The 23,736-nt window shown below is 43.9% G+C and overlaps 1 protein-coding gene across 2 annotated transcripts in view; it reads left to right on the top strand.

The window, feature by feature from the left end:
• Positions 1-489: 489 nt before the first annotated feature.
• TMCO4 (transmembrane and coiled-coil domains 4) overlaps positions 490-23,736 on the top strand; it is a 36,571-nt gene continuing 13,324 nt past the window's right edge. Inside the window, exons 1-12 of one of the 2 annotated variants that reach the window (XM_079326075.1) lie at positions 490-686; positions 3,149-3,336; positions 3,722-3,896; positions 7,958-7,985; positions 9,843-9,975; positions 13,683-13,780; positions 14,299-14,442; positions 14,936-15,055; positions 16,349-16,513; positions 16,990-17,126; positions 18,594-18,678; positions 22,259-22,376. In XM_079326075.1, the coding sequence (XP_079182201.1) occupies positions 3,155-3,336; positions 3,722-3,896; positions 7,958-7,985; positions 9,843-9,975; positions 13,683-13,780; positions 14,299-14,442; positions 14,936-15,055; positions 16,349-16,513; positions 16,990-17,126; positions 18,594-18,678; positions 22,259-22,376 (1,385 nt within the window). In that variant the 5' untranslated portion in view covers positions 490-686; positions 3,149-3,154. Of the gene's footprint in view, positions 1,731-3,148; positions 3,337-3,721; positions 3,897-7,957; positions 7,986-9,842; positions 9,976-13,682; positions 13,781-14,298; positions 14,443-14,935; positions 15,056-16,348; positions 16,514-16,989; positions 17,127-18,593; positions 18,679-22,258; positions 22,377-23,736 lie in introns of both variants that reach the window. The other variant, XM_079326074.1, reaches the window with a different exon arrangement.

Raw genomic sequence — 23,736 nt, 5'->3', positions numbered from 1 at the left:
GCTGCCCGCTTCCCGGTTCGCGGTGCTCGGTTCGCGGTGCTCGGCTCCCGGTAGTCGGTGCTCGGCCGGGCCGGCAGCAGGTCGGGGCCGGGCCGGGCGGGTGGCAGAAGGGCTGGGCGGGATGAGGAGGAGCGGGCGGGACCCTCCCCTGAGGCCAGGGGGACCCTCCCCTGAGGCCGGGCGGGACCCTCCCCTGAGGCCGGGCGGGACCCTCCTCTGAGGCCGGGCGGGACCCACCCGGCGGGACCCACCCCTCAGGCCAGGGTAACTCTCCCCTCAGGCCAGGGGAACTCTCCCCTCAGGCCAGGGGGACCCTCCCCTCAGGCCGGGCGGGACCCACCCGGCGGGACCCACCCCTCAGGCTGGGCAGACCCTCCCCTCAGGCGAGGGGGACCCTCCCCTCAAACCGGGCGGACTCCCCTCAGGCCGGGCGGACTCTCCCCTCAGGCCGGGGGAACTCTCCCCTCAGGCCAGGGGTAACTCTCCCCTCAGGCCGGGCGGACTCTCCCCTCAGGCCGCTGCCTTGCTCTGGTCGCTGCTTCCCTCCCTCAGCGTGGCCTGAGGCGCCGCTTTCTTTAAATAAGTTCTTGTATTGGATCCTCTGAGACTTCAGACGTGAAGGATTTGTGGTAAAAGTGAACACGGCAGCTGTGGCGGTGTCCGCCCTCACAGCTTCCCGTGCTCCGGTGGTGCCTTCACGCTTTTCAATGTGCTCTTCCCCCTCCGCAGCTTTGCTTGCTTCACTGTGAGGACATCGCTTCTTAGGTGCTGCTGTGCAAACTTTGGAATTAACTGAATTAAACACTTTTCCAACTACTTTATGCTTTGGGCTTCTCCATGTCCCTCGTGCTCTGATCCCTGTGGCCCATCCTTACCGCATTTATGTGTCCTTGCATTGAGACAGAACTGAATTAACGCCATTCCGTGTTCATACCTCATATCTACAGATTAAAAGCAGAGGCCGTGGTTCTCCCAACACATCTGGAGCCATGTGCACGTTCCCCAAAAATCTCTTTTGCCCACATGTTTCCACAGTCACAGCGTTGTGTGCAATGCGTAACCACAGCCGGGCCGTGCCTTAACGGGACTGCCCCGTCAGAATAATTACCTACAATCGCTTCTCTGAAGTTAATGAGGTGCCTCATTAACTTTGGGCAGTTGTGGAGATGTCGCTTTTGTCACAGTTTAGGACAAGCACAATGCCACCCTGTCTGTGTTTCCTCTTTCAGCTGCAGGGAATATGTGTACAGCTTTAGATCCCAAAAGGAATTCTCTTTCTGCTTGCCAAACAGGATTGCATGGCCTGCTGTATGAAATACACCATCTCTTAAGAAAACAAAGGGCTTTGTGTGAAAAATGAGCGCTATGGAAGTGATACAAAATTCTCTTTCAAGTGGCAGTTCAGATTATGGCAATGCTGTTGATTGCTGAACACATTGTTCAAGGCAGGGATTGGAATTCCAGTGCCATGAGACTTAAAAACTTTTGGAATAAATAACTTTTGGAATATGTTTCTAACTCTCAGTTCCCTCATCTTAGATTTGTAGCAAAACTTCTTGGCCCAAATTTTCTTTAGTAAATCACACATTGCCCTTTTTTTTTAGAGTATATGTCTGAAAATCCCAAGCCTATTTTTTCCTACATGTTTATAAAGAAAAAGATATCTGTATAGAGGGAAGTACATGGATCTGAGCATCTTCAGAGCAAAGTCTTCCAGAAACTTTCTTTAGGTATTTTAGTTTTCACCACTCTATATCATTTGTTGCATGCCAAGAGCCACTGTGGTGTTGCTCCATTATTGCTCCATATTTTATGCTATTAGGAAATTAGGTTAAGCAGTTACACTTAAGTAAGATCCATGACTGGATCTTTTTTATCTTCTTCACTTTTCATATCAGCCCAAGTTAAGGAATCAATAAATTGATCAAGGAAGCGTTGTTTTTTTTTTTTTTTTTCGTGCTGTCTCCCATAATGTGTCCAGAAGTGAGCAGATATGACAAATGATTGTAAAAATATTGAAACTTTAGCGTTACATTAGTCCTGGGAAAATTGTTCTGGAACTTTGGATGTTTAGGGTTTCTGAGTTGGAAGGCAGGACAAACACCTTTCCTGGAGGACCATGACAGATGGCATGCAGATAATAAAATCTCTTTAAAAAGAGCAGCTCCTCTTGCACTTCTTTCTTTTAGGGCTCTAAAACAATCTATAAATGGTGTCTACATCCCCTGGGAGTCACTTGTAGGGTCATAGGCTCCTAATTCCTATTTAGCCAGGGTGTGGAAAGAAGGAAACATTTTCATTTGAACTATAAAATGAAATGGGTGATTTGAGCCCCTTAGAAACTGGTTGGATCTTAAGGAAATCAGTAGAAATTCCAGGAGATGGAAGTGAGCCCTGGAGCAGGTTGTTACCCAGGCTGAATTTGAAATGAGCAATTGTCACCTCTGCCTGAGGTCTCAGTTTGCTGCTGGCACCATCAGGGCAGCAGCTGGAGCCCCTTCACTTGGAAGTGTGCACACCTACACTCTAAAATATAATATCTTGGCCCAGCTCAAGGTCTGTGTGGTGCAGAGGTTTTATTTGTAGGGGAAAAACAGTGGCAGGTTGTATAGAGGAGGAATATTACAAGCAAAGCACAGCAACGACCATGGGACACATCAAAGTCATTCTCAGGGGCTGCAGCTGGACTCAACTTTCCTAATGCTGTCAGCAAAACAAGCAGGAGCAATTTGGGCTGAGATGAGAGAGGAAAATTCTTTTCCAGGCAGCTGTACTGGTTCCTGTACCAGGTGCAGAGCTTTTATTTTCATGTTATTTTTGCAGTAAGTGTGGGACTGATAGGCCTGAATGGAACCCAGTCCTTTTCCATCCTAAAGGGAAATTGTCCTTTTGCCGGTTGAAATATTTATTGACAGCTAATTTTATGCAAAACGTTTGAGAATTGGAGAGCTGTTCATCTGTGTCCTGTTTCTGTGTCACAGCAGTGTGTTGGGGGCAAGAGATAAGCTGGACCTGCTCAGACCTGACTTAGGTCCAGTAGCAAGAGTGGCAGTAAAAACAAAGGCAATTTGTCTCCTCACTTCCTGATTTCCAACTGTGCGCCGTTTTTTATTTTTTTCCTGCTGCTTTTTCCTCCTTGAACTGGCAGGTGCAAATGGCCGCAGAGAAGTGGAAAGGCCGGGCTGCGGAGCAGCAGCAGCAGCAGGAGGCTGAGCCTGGCGGGGAGCGGGAGCCGTGCGCGCCGCTGGGCCGGCAGCTGCCGGAGCCCGGCCGCTTCGCCTGCGCCGCCCTCTGCGGCATCTCCCTCGGCTGCCTCTTCCCTGGGAACGAGCAAAGGTACAGGAGCAACCGGGGCTGGCCAGGGCAGCTGCAGTCTGGCTACCAGAGGTGGTAGCAGACTCTGTGGGGGGTCTTCTGAAACTGGGGGAGTGGCAGATCCTTTCTCTCTTGTACCTGGAAGAGTTTGACAATTCAGCGCAAACCACATCCATTAACACTGCAGACATCAAAGCATGCTCTGAAGGAAAGTCTAGCCCCACTCAATTGTTTCCTTGTTTATTTAGCCAGCTTGTTTAGCAATTCACCTTCTGCTGACTCCTGATGCTTTGATTTTGGTGTGAATGTTTGAAACCAAGTTCTGCTCAGATCTTCCAAAAATGCCCAGTTAATGGAGCCTTGAAATACCCACTTGTGAAACCCTAACTGCTTTGTTTCCTTATAGCTCCTTCAGGACAGAATTCATCAAGGGCTTTGTGAAATGGCTGGACCTTCCTGATGCTGTCTTACCTGCCATGACAGCCTTTGCTGATGGCTTAGGAGGTGAGGGCACAGAAACTTTCACTGAAATTTTGCTGAAGGATCCCATTTTGAAAGAAAATCCACTTCTTGTTACCCAGGTAAGTCCAGGTGCTCGCCTCACCCTTGTTTGCTTTGCAAAGGAGGTTTGTCATATCTGTCTGTTTGCAACAGAAGTGCTGTTTGTCAGGGAAATAAGGTCAGTATTTCTGATAGGCATGTATTTATAAGCAGCTGTGGGGGGACTGGTTGTCTATCCATAAAGACCTCATGGAAATTATGAAAATGAAGCATGGCCACTGTCTGCTGAGTTGTGTCTTTGATGGTTTCACTTTACAGGACAGAGAACTGACAAAGTTTTTATTTTGATTGTGTTACTGCAGTGGTCTCCATTTATACAAGTGTTGTACAGATTTTAGTGACACCCTGACCACAGTAGACCTGATTTTCACTTGTTTAAAAGCCCCTTCACTATACATGTATCACAAACCACCTCCACATACATACTCCAAGGAGCACAATGTCTAAATGTCCTTTTCCCAGAGTACACTTTGACCAGAAGGAAATTACTGTGACTTCATTTTCTTTCGCTGAGGAAGTGAAACTAGTACTGCTCCATAATGTTCTGCTGTAAAAGCTGATGGAAAGATAAAAGAGGTGAAGTTTTTTGGCACCATTTTCTTTTGCTGGGGCAGATCTCTCCTCATCCCACCTCATGCCATGCAGGGTAAAGAGAGCATTAAGCTGCTGCAGGTGCTGCACGGAAGATGGACAATGTCACCCTGTGCTGTGCCACCCTGTACCAGACACCCTGCATGCAGCCAGTGCTGTTACTGGTTGATTAAGGGTTATCACACACTCACCTTGAGCAATGGCCTGGCAGAACAGCAGATGTGAGAACTCAGCTGTGTTAAGGGAGATAAGACAAAGGGAACTTCTCTGGGCACCATGACCAGCTCCCATTTCCTCAGCTGCCTTTTCCTGTCTCCTGTCAGTCCATGAAATGCCTCAGAGGATCTGCTCCTGGTCCAAATGTTCCAGTGCCCAAAGTCCTAGTACAAGGACAGCAACAGAGATCTTATTCTTAATTAATAATTTAGAGCAGATCTTCTAAAATAAAAGTGGCTCTTTGGATGCTGTTTCTTCAAATGCAATACATCCACATTCATTGTCTATATTGGGCAGGTTTTCCTGCATTGCTGCTGAGTTTATTAGGGGTGAAATTAGCTTGTGCCTGCTCCAAGCTTATGCTGCATGAGGAGTCCATGTGTTTTACAAAAGTGGCTCTGGATCAGCAGGAGCACACAGGATTTTGCCCTGACAGGAAACTGAGGAAATCTCCTGGATTTGGGTGGAATACAGAAACCATAGACAGCTTTGATCAGTTGAAAGCAAAGATGAGGAATAACTATCAGTCTAATGCTACAGCAGCAATCACTTATGAAGCCATCTGCATGTGGGGAGGGTGATTGATTTTGTCTGAGGAGAGACAGAATGAAAGATTTCAGTAGAGCAAGGCAGCAGAGGTGTTTCTGGAGAAAAAACACTGGAGAAAAACACTGTGTGGGAAATATCAACAATAAGCTGAGATCAGCTTTTTCTTTCTTACCTGTAAATAAACAAGCTTAAAAAATAAACAAGCTATGGGACAAAGCTTTATGAATTATTGATCTTTTGCTTTATGGTACTTGTGCTCCTTTGTATTCAGCTGCTGCTGATGCAATGTTTACTGTTTATTAAGTATCTGCTTTAATTGCTTGGCGTGCTCAGTGTCAGGGCCTTGCTGGCACTAATGCTGCATTTTTGAAGGCCCTTCTTCTCAAAGGAGCTGAAGGGATGATCCATGAAGTCAGGAGATTAGATATGAGCTCATCATTGATTCAATGAACATCTGAGGATTATGGATTGTTATCTTTGTGTTCATTGCAGATGACTAATGCAGGCAGATGGTGGAAACTGAATCCTTTAAAAACAGTAGTCATAGCAGGCTGTGGGTGTGGTATGGGAAGGCAGTGCAATAAAAGAGGTGTAGAAGCAGTGATAGGTGATAAAACATTGAAAGATGTTATTAATAATATGGTTTTTGCTCTCAGCATACTTAGAATGCCCATTTTCCAGTGGTTTCCTATCCACATTCACTGCAATGTGGATTTGGGGCTCTCTGTTGTTAAGGAAATGTGTTTTGAACTTCCATCAAGTCAGAAAAAGCTGGCAAAGACTGAATAAAGATTCCCTTCTTTTGTAAGCCTTCTCAGTCATATGGGTGGTAGTCTTGTCATAGAGTCTTCATGGAGATTCAAAACACATTTCAAAATAAGGCTGCAATATAACAACTGCTGCTTAGGGAGGAAAACAACCCAGTTGTGAACTAATCTAATCACTGCTGGTTGGATTCCAGCTGCCTGCATGTGTAGTACGTGCACAGCCTAAACTGCAGCCTAAATTTGAGAGTGCTAACTGGCACGGATGCCATAAAAACAGTTGTTCCAGTTTATCACCTGATTACCTACCTGCATCCCTGACCTTTTGAAAGGCACTTGTGTACATGCTCAGGCCAGAGTTGTTTGGGGTGGTTTGATAGGGAATCATAGAATGACAAGGTTGGAAGAGACCTCCAAGATCATCCATGAGTCCAAGCCATGCCCTAAAATCTCAACTAGACCATTTCACCAAATGCCACATCCAGTCTTTTAAACACATCCAGGCATGGTGACTCCATCACCTCCCTGGGCAGACCATTCCAGTACTTTATTATTCTTTCAGTGAAAAACTTTTTCCTGATATCCAACCTCTATTTCCCTTGGCACAGCTTGAGGCTGTGCCCTCTGGTTGTGTCAGTGCTGCCTGACAAGGTGCCCCAGGTGATACTGGGCAGACAGGGCGGGACCTGAGTCACTGAGCCTCACTCAGGCAGTTTATTGTCCACAAACCCTTTTCCAGAGGCTGCTTACGTCAGTGTGTGGAAAATTGTGGCAATAAGGTCACAAGCTTCATGTTATTCTTGGTCAGCTTTTTGCTTGAGGCTCCCAACCCTGCACCTTCTGCTGGGCTGTGACACCTCTGTGCCAGCCCTTCCCCCAGAAATGCACCCAGAGAGGAGGTGATGGTGCCCATGTATCTGATCCCTGGGCACTCCCAGCACTCAGACTGTGAGAAACCAGTTACATCCCTCCCTCTGGACTGGTGTCTCTAATTCCCACATCCCACCAGCCAGTCTGCAGTTTGTCCCTCTTCTGGTTGGTTCAGGATGGTTTGTTCTGCATTCTGTACTTCTCATGTGTAGGACTCTCAGATTAGTGATGTTTTTATGATACAAACTGTGCTTGGGAGCTTACAAGACTAATAATCATAAACTCTTTGGCAGCCTCCTACATCTTTGGCTGCATTTTTTTGTGTTCCCAGAGGGCTGAAAGGATCCCCTGTAAAATTCAGCTGTGCTGTATTTGTGTGTAGGAGAGGGAAGCAGCTCAACTGAGCTGGTGCTTAATGTAGTCACATAAAGAGCTTAGAATTTGTCCAGTGGCAATAAAAGAGAAGAACACAGTTGTAAAAACACTGGCCTCTTTTTCATGGATTTATCCATAGAAACCATCTATTGAATTGATTTTTTTTCCTTTTTTTATTATAAAGAGCCAGCACAGAAGTCAAGTCCCTCAATCTTGACAGATGGCCATAAATTCTCATTTTTTGACTCACTTAATCCACAAGAACTTCATGCCAGTTCAGCCTTACTGCCTAGAGCTGTGAATTCCCAGAATACCAAAGAAAATAAGGGGCCATTAGAGGAACATTCAAATCTGTTAGTGATGTTGCATATGTGAGTACATATGACTGTAGGGAGGCATTAGAGTGGGAGGATTAGAGCCCTGTTCCTCCAAACTTTTAAGTCTGGTGTAAGATAACAAAACAACAAAAAATGTGAGATGCTCAGCATATACCAAGCATTATCTGCTTCTGTCCAATCCTTTGTACTGGCCTTCAGAGAATTTTGGACTGGTTTTGCTCTGTGCTGCCTCACTGAATTGTAATTTTCTGCTTCCCACTTATGAACTGAGCTGCTGCAGTAATTCAGTCAGTCTGATGGGTTTCATGCCTCCATTTTGATCCTTCCAGACTTACATCATCAGTTTTAAATTGACTATTCTTTTTTTTTTTTTTTTAGGACCTTTTATCCTTCTCTCTTCAAGATGGTAAGTTTACTTAGCATTTGTTCTTTGTAAAAATAATATAGTTGAGTTTACATCTGATACTTTAAAGTGCTTAAAAAGGTACTATCCTATTTCATCTCAGCTTCTTCTCTGCAAAAGCTGCACACTCCTTCCCTGCATACCCTTCAGGAAAAACAACTCTTATGTTAGGAATGGTTAACAATACCCATTGAAAATTGAACAGCTCTTCACCTCCTTACCTTCACCCACCATGCATTGGCAAGCAGATGTAAATGGTGGTGGAGTGGGCTGGTTTTTCTCCAATGTTTCCAGGGAAGCAGGTGACCTCTTCCTTTAGGAGGGCACTAAAGCTGTTATGAAAATCTCAGCCTAAAATCTTTTCTGCTGATTGCCTGAAAAGAGAAAAAAATAATAAATTCCAGAGTGTCCTGTGAAGCCCATTATAAAGAAATGTGATTTTTCTCATATATTATATTACACATAAAACAATTCTCTGGTTTGCAATCCATTACGTGGATTAGTCTGATAAAATTAATGAAATAAAGACTGTCTGCTGAACAGAATGTTCATTTCTAAAAGAAGCCTGGACTCTATCACTGCTTGCATTTTTTAAATCTCTGTGTTTTAACATGTTCTCACAGAGAGAACTCACTGGTTGTTGATTAGCCTGTTGCACTGCAGAACAAAGCAAGTTTTGTTCTTGCTTTATTTTTAATGGACAAGTGACAAGTCAGTTATTGAAAACCCGCTTATTTTGTGAAGTTGGAATTTAGGAGAAATATCTTTCCAAGCCTCATTGCCTTCCCACCAGGCTGGTGAGGAAGGAGCCCAGCAGTGTCAGCAGACAGAAAAAAAAGAAAAGAGAAAAAGAAAATAGAAGGGGGCCCGTTACACCTGCCTGGACTTGCAGGATGTGCAGCATTTCGGGAAGGAGAGAAGATAAATTCTGTCCTCATTTCTCAACTAAGCACAAACCTGATCAAGAGTGTCATTAAAGTTCACAGAATTAGTTGGCTATCTTGGTAATTGTGGTAATAAATGAACAATCTTAATAGATTGCCCAATGCCATATTTGATCTACGTGCAGCGGGTATCATAAACATTCTTTGTTATTGAGTCTTGCAGATATCTTCACCCACCCTGAGAAACACAATTGTGTTTTTCATCCCAGAATCTACCAAGAGCCATTTATAAATGCCAAACATCAGGAAGCATAGGTGCTGTTAAACACCTTTAAAAAGCAAGAGTTGGCACAAATAATTTAAAATCTTTTAAATTTAAGATGTGTTTTCTTCAAGAGCACCTGCTTACAAAAGCAGGACTACTAAGTTCTGTTGTCTGGTGTTGTCTGAGTGCACTGTCCACTCCTGCATCTCCAGCAGGGAGTGTAAAAGCAAACATTTGTCTGTGGTGCTGCTGGGGGAGCTGGTGTGTAGCTTTACACTCCTGAGTGCCTCTTGTTGCAGAAGAAGGTAAAGCTTTTGCATGGATGTGCAGTTTTACAAAATCCACCTTCCTGCACTGGTGCAGTCCAGGTGGGCTGTGCCCATTTACCCCCACAGACATGTTTGATATTTCCAGTTAGCAGTGGTCCTGCTGCAGCATTTCTTTGTTGAAAAGTTGCCAGCAGGCCTCTGCCACAGAGGATGGAGACCAAAGGATCTCAGATCCTTTTCCTGCCACAGAACCATTACATGGTGTGATGGCTCTGTTAGCAGGGAAGAAGGATTTTCCATTTATCAGTCTCATGTTCCTGAAAGAAAAAAAGAGCCTGGGGGAAGGAGCTGCTCCATGACAGTTCCTTGACTATTCTGTTCCTTAATTCAGCTGTGTAATGAGAGTGATCAGACTGATTTCCTGGGCTTTTCTCTCTTCAAGGATCCTATGATGCTCGAGCCAGGGTGTTGATCTGCCGTGTCAACTGGCTGCTGAGAATTCCCTTGGAAGATCTGGAAGTCCTGGAGGAATCTCTGCTTGAGAGCCTGAAGGAACAAAAAGAGGAAGAGTCAGAGTAAGAACATTTGGATTGATATGGGATCAAAAAATGCTGCCAGTGCTCAAAAACTTAGCAGTAATTACTTGTGCCTAAGTCCAGTTTCTGATTATTCCCAGCATGGCTCTTGGTGTAATCATTTATGGCTTGATTAGGGTTGCAGAGCCCTCACAGCACTGACAAGCAGAAAAGCTCAGCATTCTTAAAATCAGAGCTGAGACCTGGCCTTGCACACATGTAGAGGCTGTTCTGCACTGAGCTGCCTCCTGTCCTCTTTCCAGTTGCCTCTCAGAGACTGTAGATTTTGCATAAATACATCACAGAGATCTTCTTGCCTCTTGGCCCAATATCCTTCAGATTAAACTGCCTTTTGCAGCATCAAGTTCCTACAGATAATCAGGGTTAGATCCTCAGCTGTTCATTGTCTCTGTCTTTAGGCATCTTTAAGAGACAACTGGATAACTCCTATTGAAGGGAGATTTCTGGGAGCAGCAGGATAAATCTTCAGATACATACAGAGCTTGCTCATAATTCTATGTTATTAACATAGGAGTCATTTTTCTTATCTATAATAAATAAGATAAGAATATATTATTATATATAAGAATATATAGGAATATAGGAATAGCTTTATTAGAATAGAATTTTTTATTTTTATTACTCTTTATTTAGAATAAAGGAAGATCTTTATATTCCTCTCATCAGGCAGGAATTGTGTGACAGTTTAGCAATATTTAAGGCAGTAAACATGTCCATAGTGGACTTTCAAGGGAAATATTTTCATCTGTCAACTCAGCAAAGGGTTATGAGATTACCCGGAATGCTAATAAAGCCTTTAATTGACACCCTTGCCATGGTTCAGCTCAGCTCTTACCATGGGGTCCAGCATGTGATGGGTATCTTCCAGTAACAGCTGTATGTAAATAATGCTTAACTTTATAGCCCACTGTAAAAAGGAAAAGTCAGAATAATCTCAAAGATCGTGGACTGCTAAACGTTTGTTGTGCAGGAGCAAGGGTTGGGATTAATGGGGACTGTTCTGCTGTAGTTTGTGGAAACAAACTCAGTGCTGGGCCTTTAAGCTGTGTCTGATAACAGCAGAAGAACAGTGTGGATTTCAAACCCTGCTGCCAGCTCAGTGAGAGCCTGGGATTCCTGTCTTGTCCTTTGCCCAAACTGCAGCCATGGGAGGAAATGTGTATTGGATAAAAACAAAAATCCTTATGGTGAGAGGAGCCCAGGACTGCAATGTGAACACGTTGTCATTCCTGTGCTAAAACAAGGCTGACATTTGTGGGGAATCCATGATCCTTTCTTTGATTTGAAGTCAGGAGTCAGTGGGGAAAGGAAGCAAAATACAAGCCTGTCACCACACTCACCTCACAGAATTTGGGGTTAGGAGCACCATCATGTGCTTGGGATGCTTCCAGCTTTGACCAGCAAGAGGTTTTGAAACAGTAATAACCAACCAGCAGTTTGGCAGCTCCTGCACTGGTGTTTTTACTGATATTTGTTAACAGGAGGTTTTGTTCCTGCCTTTGCTGCTGTGGATATGTTGGATTGAGCCCAGAACCTACAAGATTAAATGTACAATCCTCTAAAAATAATGCTCCAACCACTTAAATCCATGTTAGTTGCACCAAATGTGCTCCGACCTGCGGTGAAAACCTTTCTTTTGTACACAACTCTGTAAGAAACCAGAAAATATCACAACATTTGCTTGCTAGTGTAGGCTCCTGCTACTTTTCCTTATTGGAAAATGACCTGAAATTCCCCATAATAATCTCTCTGAGCATAATTTGTGGTTCAGGCAAGAAGCTGCACATTTGAGCTCAGTGAGGGTAGAGTAATGCCAGAAGCAGCAGTTAATTATGACAGTGGATAAAAGCAGTCTGGTAATCCAGTGATAATGGTAATGGAGGAGCCATTAGGAAGCAGCTGCTGGCAGCTCCAGAAGGGAAGCAGTGACAGACAAAACTTCTCCTTTTATTTACTGCATAGGCAGGCAGGATTTAGCTGCCACTCTCTTTCTCCCCACATAAATCAAACTGCTCATTATTCCAGCTGACTCCAGGTTAGACATGTTCCAGCTCTCTTGGCATTATTCTCAGCCTGATATACAGTGCAGTGACTGTAAAAGCTGATGAACCTCATGTAGAACAGAAGTTGCTGGGTATTGCCAGCTTAGCTGTGAACAGCCTGGCTGCAGTACTCCTGTGAAGAACTCCAGGAGCAATTTTATCCAAAGCCAAGCATTCAGACTGGTGACTAAGGCACAAAGTAGAGCATTTTGAAAGGATGAGAGGAAATGGCCTCAAGCTATGCCAGAGGAGGTTCAGGTTAAATCAGGAGGAATTTCTTCATGGGAAGGGCTGTCAGGCATTGCAAGGAGCTTCCCATGGAGGTGGTGCAGTCCCCATCCCTGGAGGTGTCCAAGGAACAACTGGACATGGCACTCAGTGCTCTGGGCTGGGGACAAGGTGGGGATTGGGAACACCTTGGGCTTGATGGTCCTGGAGATCTTTTCCAACCTCAGTGATTCCATGATTCTCTGATAGCCAAACACTGCTCTGTCTGTGGGGCTGTGGTTGTCCAGAAATCAGACAGTTGTTGCTCCCTGCAGACACCATGTGTGCAGCTGCATAAGGTAATGAGCAGTGGATTTTTGGAGGGTCTCTGTGGAGACAAAGTCCCTGTGACGTGCAGGTCTGTGGGAGCTCTGCCAGTGAGTGCAGTGACTCAGGGATTTCACCCACTGAGCTCCATTCTCCTCCTGCTGTGCCTCACAAAGCTGCATATTGTTTGGGACTCGTGTAAAATTGTCTTAATCAAAATTACAGAGTGCTTAGGGGGTTCCAGGAAGGATTAAGCAATTATATGGATAATGAAAATCCAAAATTAGGCTAGGATCAACAGGGAAAATATCCAAGTTTGGATGCAAGATAAATTGTCACGTTTCAAGGCCTGGATTAATTGCTGTGTAAACAGGCCAGAAGGAAACAACTTATTCCAATATCCTCTGTTTCTCCCACTTTCCTTTCAAATTGAAGCACTTCTGGTAAGAGAGAAAGTAAAGACACTGGAAAGGAGTCGAAAGTAGTGGCTAATTAGTGGTATTTGTTCCTTTTAGGTTTATTTACCTCTTTCTGATAAGCTTTTGAAAACACACCTTAAATGCACACTGATTGCTGTGTTTAATTCCTATTATTTTATTACATTGTGATGTGCAATTAGAAAGCAGCTCAAAATAAATACTGCTGTTGGAAAACAGTTTAATTACATCTCTGTTTGTTAGTACAAATTACCCCATTCCCTTTTATTTCAGACACTTTCCCCTGTTTCTTTTTAGCTTTCTTGTGGTTTTTTAGGACACTTTGGCAACATATAGTTAATGAAATGCTTTTGACTTTTTGTTTCTTTTTTTTTTTTTTTTTTTTCATGCTTCAGCCCTATTAGGAAGGGTTTTCTGAGTAAGTAATATCTGTTGGCTTTTGTCAGCAATTAAATAGTTTCAATTTAAATCTGTGGTCCATTTAATCCATTAAATTTAAATCTCTAAATCCATGCTCATAAATCTCAGTGTGCTGTCACAGTCCACACCTGCATGTTCCATTTTACTGTTCCTGGGAGGGAAGTTACACTGAGGAGAATAAAAGCAGATTCTGATGCAGCATTGTTATCCATTGGGATTTTCCCTTAATTTTTGTGTTTTAATCCCCCCACAGAACTGCAGAAGTATCAAGAAAAAAGAAGGAAAGGAGGAAAAAGCTGAAGAGATACCTGCTGATTGGTTTGGCAACTGTTGGGGGTGGAACAGTGATTGGTGAGGCTGCCCTTGGGATTTTGGGGACACAGCACCAGGGACAGAGTGGGGTCTGACTCCAAGGGAAGTATTTTCAGCCCCACAAAAATAAACATGAAAGAGTTAGCTGGAAAAGTTATTCCAATGTAGCTTCACTAATTGGGGGAAGTATTAAACTGAGGCTGTCACCCTTAAAAATGTTTTCTTCTTCTTTACTCTCATGTTATAAAAATATCAGATCTTCAACTCTGAAATCAAAAGTGTGAGATTAGATCAATGTTTTCTGAGCAAACAGAGCACAGCTCACCCCAGATCACCACATAGTCTTCCTCTGACTTTGAAATTATTCTTCATTTTTCTGGTCAGTCAAAGAATTTGGGCAGACATTCAGGGCCCGGGGAGGGTCTCAGGAAGCCCCTTCATTGGACAAGCAAAAACCTCTTCCAGCTGCAGTAGCAGCACTCTCCCAGCATAGGGAAATGACTGCCTGGGCTCTTTAAGGGAAAATAGTTTGGTGATATCTCTTGCTGCATCCTCAGGTCTGACAGGAGGCCTGGCTGCCCCTCTGGTTGCTGCAGGAGCTGCCACAATCATCGGGAGTGCTGGAGCAGCTGCTTTAGGATCAACTGCTGGGATTGCTGTCATGACATCCCTTTTTGGAGCAGCAGGAGCTGGTCTTACTGGTGAGAGACTGACCACACCATTCTCAACTACTGGAGCACAGGATCATGTCTGTAAACACAGTTAATGACCCCACTGAGCTCTGTGCAGAGTGAGGGAAGTGATTTGAGGTGCTATCCCTGAGATTTTTTGTCTCAGTGCTGATTAAGGTACTGTGTATCCCCTGGTGACCAAATAGGGAAAGAATATTTGGTGTGTGGTTAGTGAAGGAAATGAAAACTTGCTGCTTTGGGTTAGAAAGATGCTGCCATGGAGAAAAGCAGCTGTTACAGAAAAAAACCCTCTGCTGGATTCCCTCAGATCACAAAAACTCAGAAAGATCATGTTGGCTCCTTACCAAGCTATAAGTAATGCATGGGCTGACTGAGGGTTTTGGAAAGGAAAAAAACCCTCTCCAGATTACCCAATTAATTTCTTAAGGAACTCCTGCTGTTTGCAGAGGGTGTCCTTTCTGTGCCATCTCTGAGCCATGTGTTTCTTCCTGGCCGTGTGTAGGATACAAAATGAAGAAACGTGTGGGAGCCATAGAAGAGTTTGAATTCCTCCCACTTACTGAAGGGAAGCAGCTCCACATCACCATAGCAATCACTGGATGGCTGTGCACTGGCAAATATGGTAAGAGCATGATGAAGAAGCTGAGAGGAGCTCCAAGAGCCATGGCTGTGTCCAACTCCAGGCTGTGTTTGTGCTCACAAAGCACCATGTCTGCCCCACATCTCCATGGCATGGTAACTGAACCACATCAGCTCTCACCATAAGACTTCACAGCACAATCTGCAACCCCAGGCAAACAGAGGGGAAAAAAAGGGCATTAAGCTGATGGTGATAGCAGGACTGGGAGCAGCCAGAGCACAATTGTTTCTGTTGGGAACTGCTGCATGGTTTTGCCAGAAAAGGTCTGTTTGGGAGATGATTGCCAGCACTAGTACGAAGTGTCTCTGAGACCTTATGTTTATCCTCCAGGAATTAACAGAAAATAGTGTGTTTTTGCTCTCTCTGTATCTGCCAGCTAATGAGGTTTCTTGGCAAGAAAGTTCTGTCAAGTAAATCCTGTTAAGCACAGCACTCCGGAGGTGACTTACAGGGGAAACCTTGAAAGGTCTGTAGTGCTTTATTTTCCAGTGTAGCTTGTCATATAAAATATGTCACCTGTCTGCTAATGTGCTCAGCAACCTGCCTGAACAGCTGCCAGTTTATTGAGAGGCACCATAATTAACTCTGGATATCATTAATGCAGAAGGATGTCTCACCCTGTCACTTGCCAGGCTGCAGTTTGCTGTCACAGGGAACTTCTCCTCCCTTTGCAGTGCTGTGCTTTGGCTTCTCTCTTTGTCTGCTTGCCAGAGGTCCAAATCCTCAGGGCTGGAGGGCTCCCAGGCACAGTTAGAGAGGCAAGTGTGTCCCTCCAGGAACCTTTTTGTGTCTGTTTGCCCTTAAAAGGGAGTTACAGATGACACACATTCTTCTTCCATAACTAGCAATCTGCTAGAATGTTTCAAAGAGCAAAACTAGGGTTGTCATCCATTTTCCTCCTTACAGCAGTGTCTGTCTGTGTGCCCTTCAATCAGAGGGACTGAGGACAGGAGTTTTATGGAATCTGCTACCTTGTCATTTTGGAGCTGCCACTAGTTGCCAATCCACATGTCCCCACATAAAACAAACCACTGTGGGGATCTTGTGTCACTTTATTCAGCAGCTGCCTCAACCTGCCCTGCATTGTTTGGGGAAGGAACAGTGTGGGGAGGCTTTTAATTCATTAAGATGACAGTTCTGCTCTGCCCTTCAGTCTCATTGTCTGCATTTCTAGAATATTCCAGTGTCCTGCAGGTTCTGTTCTGATCCTCTGTTGGGCTCCTCAGCCATTGTGTTCTCTCCAAACATGAATTCCATCTTTGCAACCTTTCCCAGGGAGCTTCACAGTCCCATGGAGCAGCATGTTGCACTCGAGTGAGCAGTACTGCCTGGCCTGGGAATCCAAGTACTTGATGGAGCTTGGCAATGCCTTGGATTCCCTGCTGAATGGTTTTGTGAACATGATGGCTCAAGAAGCCCTAAAATTCACTGTCTTGTCAGGTAAGAAATGAAATCCTATCAGATCTGCTTGAGTGGCTCTTGTGCAGTTTCAGTGTTAAAGGAGCTTTCCTAAAGAAGGAATGTTTTGGAGGAGGCAGTGCCCAGCAGAAGTGACCTGAGAACCTCCTCTACCACACTTGCAATTTAGCTGTGCTTTCCTGGACTGCTGAGCCACCGTGTCATTGAGTCATTCTGTTAAAGTTACTGCTGGAAACACCTTCCTTCACCTGTGACTCTTCATTTCCCCATGTTATTACACACTTACTGCTGCACAGACATGTCCCAACACTCAGGTTACACTCACCCCTCTGTGCCAGAATATCAAATTCTTTCTTATCTTTAGTCCAGCAAAGCATTTCTCAGCACAGCTATTGGGAAAGAAGAGCTGGAAATGACATAATCTCCTAGGCTTAGCCTTCAACTTCAGTGAACTCTCTTGATTTTGAAGTTTTCTAAGAGACCTTTGTGTTTTGCAGGGATTGTGACAGCCTTGACTTGGCCAGCATCACTCCTGACTGTTGCCAGTGTCATTGACAACCCCTGGGGAGTGTGTCTGCATCGCTCTGCTGAAGTGGGCAAACACCTGGCACACATCCTGCTCAGCAGGCAGCAGGTAACTGGCCACAATTATCCAGCAATAATGCCTGGAAGGGATTTGGAAAACTTCACCCAGGGAGGGTGGTTAAATGGTATCTTTCTAGGGAGACAAAAATTAAGAAAATAAAAATTCAGAGAGTGCTGCAAATGAAGGTGACCAGCAGATACCTGGCTCACTGGGGAAGAAGAGGAGGTCCCAAGTGCATCAGAGAAATCCTGCTGAGATTTGTTCTATTTAACCTAAGGCTTTCCTCAATGAGGAAGAAGAGATCCAGGTCATAAATGACCCATGGTTTAAGCATGTCACAACACAGCCCATGCACCTAGTGGAAATCAGAGAGCAGGAGGTGAGAATGGGTGAAAAGGAAAGGAAAAGAAAAAGTGTTAAAAATATTTACTGATCATTAAGAGGCACCAGCAAAATAACCTGAGAGAGAAGTGGGTGGCAGCCAATGTCCAGTGAGCCATGGATTTGCCTACAGAGAAGGGGAATGGGCTGGTACCTGACAGAAGTGACAGAAGTCTCTCTGAAAAGGCTGGAAAAAAGGCATTTCTGCCCCCCAAGAGCAGAAATTTGCCATCATTTGCTGGGCCAGCACTGTTTTTTGCTGGCCATGTTTGTCTCCCATCAGTCACTGCTGATTGTAGAGGAGCCCAAGGGGAGCCATGGTGCCAGAGCTGTGTCCCCCAGCAAGGTGGGACAGCAGAGAAGGAACAAATTTGATTTCTCATAAAAACCCAATCCTAAAAAAACTCAATAAACTTTCTTTCATACAAACTCTTTATTTTGCTATGGGGCATTTGTTCCTGCCTGTAAAACATTTGCTGTTGTAAAAACACATTCCAGTGTGCTGGAGAATCTAAAACTAGTTAATGAGATGTCTGGGGTGTCCATCACACACCTGCTCCCTGGATATTACAAAGACCATTTTTCATTGATGTTTGGATTAGGCTCCCTTTAATCTTACAGAAAATCTTAGTAGGCTATTCAAAATAAAAGCTTAAAGCTTTAAAGCACATCAGTTTTTATAACCATCACATGCTGTTGCTGTCATCCAGCCTGAAGTCTGGAAGTGGTCAGTATTTTTGTATTAGGGCTTCTTCTTCTGTGTATTGAAACATTTCTAGGAAAATTTTGTTTTCCTTGAATAAGGTTTTCGTTTGGAAATGTCAAACCAATGACAGCATCTGTCTTGGTTCTGTTTGGAACATGCGCTTTATTGTAACTTCTGATAGATTTTTTTCAGTTGATTTTCTGAAGATGGAAACAATACAAAATACTCAGATATGCAGAATTCTCCATATTGAACTGGGCATGACTTTGAGACCTGATCCTTTTGAAAGCAGCCAAATTGCTCCAGTGTTTGAAAGGTGATGCACAAGCAGGTGCTCTGTGTCTCAGGCTCTCAGGGACCCCAAGCCCAGTTTTTCCTCCCAGAAAAAAACACTATTTGGTGGCATTTTTCCTCTCTTTCTTTCTCAGGGCCAGAGACCTGTCACACTGATTGGCTTCAGCCTGGGTGCCAGAGTAATTTATTTCTGCCTGCAGGAAATGGCTCAGGAAAAAGGTAACATTCACCTTCTAACCACTTTTTCTTTTGTTTTCCTTACTCCTGGTGGAGAATTTTTTCTGCCAAGAGGAAGAACACAGCTTGGCTCTTTCAGGATAGAACAAAAACAGCAAAAAAAAAGAGGTTTAAATGCTTTTGGATCCAAATTCTGCTCTCATTCCCCAGTCCAGCAGAAAAAAATCACTGTCTTTACTTCAGGGGTTTCAGTGAGTCATTTTGGTCTGTAAACAACAATGTGCCATTTGTGATCAGTCTGGAGCTGCCTGTGCACTGCCTGATCCCAGCAGAGGATGCTTTGCCTTTCTTGGGAGCTCTCTGCAGCTCTTGTATCTGATTCCCTGAGTCCTGCCTTCCATTTAAGTCACTGAAATGCCACTGTCATCTGCTATTTTCATGGTAATTTTCCTCCAAAGTCAAGTATAAAACCATCTGCCAATTTATTACCCATTGTGGTTCTGTTTATTAATAGATTTCTATTTTTAATTTAGGAAAAAAAAAAAGAATAAAATCATTATGATCAGTTGATGGAAATTATATCTTGGAGTTGAGTCAGCAGTGACTGTGTGCAGCCTGCCTTCCCCCCACGTAGCAATTTAACTCATTAACCATTTAGCTTCACAATAAATCATAAATAGGAATTTTATAAAGGCAAATGTCCAGTAAAGTCCAAGAAAGTAGGAACAGAGTCAAATGAGGATGGAGGTCAGGACTGACAGCTGTGTGCCAGAACTTCCCTTCTGAGTTAAGATAAATACAGGAATTCTGTTCTCAAAATAAATCTAATCAAATCCAGAATAATCCTTATGGAGTTACACTGAAGCCAGAACCCAGATCCTAATCTGGCACTAGATCTACACTTCTTGTGTCCTGAGAATGCCAAGGCCTGAGGTATTTCCAGGTTTTTATTTCAGTCTACTGACTCTGGAATGGCACGAGCCCATAGCTTAGGGAGGAAATCCTTAGGAGTCTGGAAGGTTGGCTGCCACTCCAAAGAAATCCAAGTATCACAGTGATGTATCAGAACAGCTCTCACTATACAGTGATTTTTCAGTTCCTTAATTGAATTCTGAAAGCTGAGCTGTTTGTGAGATGAAAAGCAGCATGTTTAGCACAGATTGCCAAGGCTTTCTCACAGGCACATTCCAGAGCAAGCCACAGAAGGAACAGAGCTGGGACCTGGGACAGCTGAGACTGATTTGGGTTTGGACTTGGATGTCTGACACGAAAGGAACACACAGCCTTGTCATGCAGGGCTCTGGATCCAGATGGCAGTGGCATTTCTGAAGACAAATAGCTAATGATGGATTGGCCAGTGAAACACCATGGCAGGAACTCAGACTGTTCAAATGCTTCTCTGCAAAGCCATGGAATAACCTTTGGATACTTCATCACGGATCCCTTTGGGAGCCAGAGCTCAGCAGGTTTCCAGAAAATGCCATTATGGCAGAAGCTGGAGTAAATGAGCCATCAGAGACACGTTACTGCGTGGGAAGATCATTGCTCTGATTTCTTCATCGTGATTCCCAAGCCTTTCAGTAAATAATTAGCAATTAGCAAACTAATGCAAATTGATAATGGCTGTTCCCACCAGAGCCTGAGCCTTGAAGGTCAGCTGTGTGTGACAGGAGTGAGGTGTCACACATACTGGCTGTTTGGTATGATCACAGCTCATGTGACCAATATCCCACTGGGCTGTGATCCCTGCTGTGCTTGGTGTTGGAAACACTGCTGCCAACTCTGCCCTGCAGCATCTGGGCACAGCCAGAGCTGAATTCCAGCCCTGTTCTCCCTGCAGTCAGGACTGATGTGCTGAGGTGCTTTCCCTTTCCCAGTGAGTTGCATCCCAAGGGCACAGCAAAGCCCAGCTCCCAGGATTGGTTATGGTCTCTGGGACAGCTTCTGTCTTCCACACCTTTTCTGGAGAAATCATCTTAATCAGGTTTGAATTTTGGCCTCTCATTCTCACTCTGTTCTCACCTGCTTGGACTTGATTGGAAATTTTCATTTATAAAACTCCTTATTCAGTAGCCACTCTCTATAAAACAGAGCTCATGAATTTTTTTTTCAGTGCTTTTGCAGACTTTATTATTCTTCATCATCTAAAAGATTTACAAACTGTGAAATACATTTCATTTATCTCAAGCCCCAGCTGCTCTGCAGGCCAGTGATCTGTTCCCAGATTTCTATTCTGTCAACATTCAAAGAAAATGAGCCCTTTTCAGCCAAAGCTAAACATTTTTTTGTTGTTGTTGTTCTGAACAAGCAATAAGCTGGACATAGGACTGGAGAAACAAAAGCTTTCAACACCTTGCCCAAATTCAGGATCATGATGAATTAGCTGCTTGTTTATTGAGTTGGCTCACACCAGGGACATGGAATTTGGAACCTTGGTTGGAATGAGCTTCCCATTAGCAAGGCTCTGGGTTTCCTTTTGATTGCCCATGATTATGGGAGCAGGGCTTTATTGCTTATGGATTACACTCACAAAATTGAACTGCCCTTTGCTCTTTTTGATTGAGCAAAATTTGCTCTGCAATAAGAAATAATTCCAGGAGAGCTCATTTGGATTTGTCAGGCACTGGGATTTACATGGAGGAGGATGCAAGCACTGCATGCATGCAGCTCCAATCCTTTACTGCTCCATCAGGGAAAGGAAGCTAAGTGATTTACATTTGAAAAGTAGCCAGGCAGCACCTCTTCCTCAAATCTTGGGTTTAGTTAGGTTCTGTGGAGCCTGGTTTCCCACAGGTGCAGAGTTTAGATTGGGAATGTTCTGCTCATGAGTCTTCCATTTAATTGATGTGGCATCAGAGGCTTCATCTCTTTTTACTAAGATTTATGGAAGATACTGATATATTGTTCAGGAGTTTAGGAAAGTAGCAGAGCTGCCCAATATTTCTCATTCCATCATTATTCCTCCTGAAATTGCCCAGCTGCAGGTCTCTGATAAGTGAGGAAGATTTATTGTGCTTAAAAGTCAACACTGCTGTTCAATAAATTAGGTCCTGGGCATTCAGGTTACAGCAGAAGGAAATCAAACCAGTCTGATAGATCTTCACTGGGTATTGGCAAGTGCCTCCATTGTCTCTACTTCCAAATCAATATGAACCATTTGGGATTTCCTCTGGCATGTTCAGGTCATGATTTTCATGGGATCAGCTGTTGGAAGGTCATGTGTGGTGGGATCTCAGACCCTTTCACCTGTTTCAAAGCTCTGTGCAAACCCACATCAGTGAGTCTGCAGAAAGATCTTTCCAGGGGTTTCCAAACCTTTCCAGGGGTTTGCTGCTCAAACAGCATCTTTCTGGGCAGAGACCAGGCCAATTCTCCCTCATGCCATCAGCTTGGTCCTTTGCACTTTGAGGATCTCAGTTTTTCACATTTAATAACTCCATGAATTGTGGACACTTAAGATGTATGCAAAGTTTTGTTTATGATCCTCCTTCCCATTGTTTCTATTTTTCAAATTGAATTCACCTATATGATTTCTCTGTAGTGCACATCTAAACATACTTCATATAAGAATATTTTCTGATCCATCTTCTAAATCTGAACTGTTCTGCTTTCCCCTTGACAGACTCACAAGGGATCATTGAAGATGTTGTCTTGCTGGGAGCTCCAGTGGAAGGAGAAGCCAAGCACTGGAAAGCTCTCACCAGAGTGGTGTCAGGCAGGATCATAAATGGCTTCTGCAGGTCAGTGTGTGCTCCTGGAAATGGTTTGGGGTATTTATCCCTTCCCTTTGGAAGTGCTGGTGAGGACATTGATTCAGCAGTGCCAGAGATTTGTCCCCTGCAGGCCTCTCCCTCAGACCCACTGGAAATGGCAGCTTCAGGAGGCACCTGGAGCTGTCTGATGCAATTCTTGGCTCTTTGTGCCATGGGAAGCCCATGTAGGTCCTGTTCATAGAGGGACAGTGCTCCACCACTCACAGCCCCAAGTGTGTTTGTGTGTGTAATCTGATATATTCTAAAGCCCTTTTAAATCTCAGCTTTGTGTGAAGGAGAACAAACACAGCAGTTAAGTTGGCTGACTTAAAGAATGGGAATTAGAATCTATAAAAGCTTTAAGATGCAGTTTACTTGTGGCTGCTTATGGGGAAAAGGATGTAAAAATCACAATTGGAAGGGAAGGAACTCAAGCAAATTGAAAGGTTTTATATCTGGAGTGGGTTTCTGGTCAAGATACTCCACATGATCAAGATATTTAACTTGCAAAGGAAGAATAGCTGGAGCAAATTTAGTAAGGATATGAAAGAATACAAAGATTGCCTTCAAAACAAATACCAGCCTTTTAAAACCACATTTAAAAACATTTTAGAAATAAAAGCAGACAACTGTTGTGCAGAGTTATGGGAATTGCTGGGTGAGAAGAGGGAGGTTCAGAGGTCTGAAACAGCTGAAGCAATCTCAAAAAGCTATTAAGTATTCAAGTGACAGCTTCAAACCTAATGACTGTGTCTTGGAAGATAATTGTGGCAGGAACACTGCTTACCAGCACAATTAAATAAGGGGAAATTAAAACTGAGGAATGAAGTGGGGAGGACTAAGAGCATGGGGAAATAAATTGACAAATAACCAGGCAAGAAAATTAACAAAGAACTGCAAGTTAAGACAGTTTATAAAGCTGGGAGCCCTCAGGTCAAGGACAGGTGAAAATGCTGCTGGTGTTTTCCATGCACACATATGTGGAAGGTGGGGAAGTATTGTGTTACTGTGATTCTAACAGAGTGTTTGCACTTAGAAAGAATAACTAAATAAAATAGTTAAAAGTACTCAAGGTTAAAACAATAAATTATCAATCCTATCACTCAGCTAGGCTGGAAATTGTTGCTTTTGTCCTCTTTGGATCCCAGGATTTTCAGGGATGCTGGATGTAAGCACCACTTGCAGTGTTTCTTCCTGTGCCATAAGGGAAAGCTGCCTCCTCAGGAGTGCTCTGAGTTCCTTTAAGAAGCCATAAAGGATAGAAATCATTGCATATAACTGAGTTTACCCAGAAAATGTTGTTCCTCTATGTGTTCTACAAATAGAAATTTCACTTTAAAAAGCTTAG

This window comes from Erithacus rubecula (assembly GCF_903797595.1).
Source record: "Erithacus rubecula genome assembly, chromosome: 24".
In the NCBI taxonomy this organism is placed as follows: Eukaryota; Metazoa; Chordata; class Aves; order Passeriformes; family Muscicapidae; genus Erithacus; species Erithacus rubecula.
Note: the sequence above shows the minus strand (reverse complement) of the source record. Positions and strands in the feature narration are given on the sequence as shown.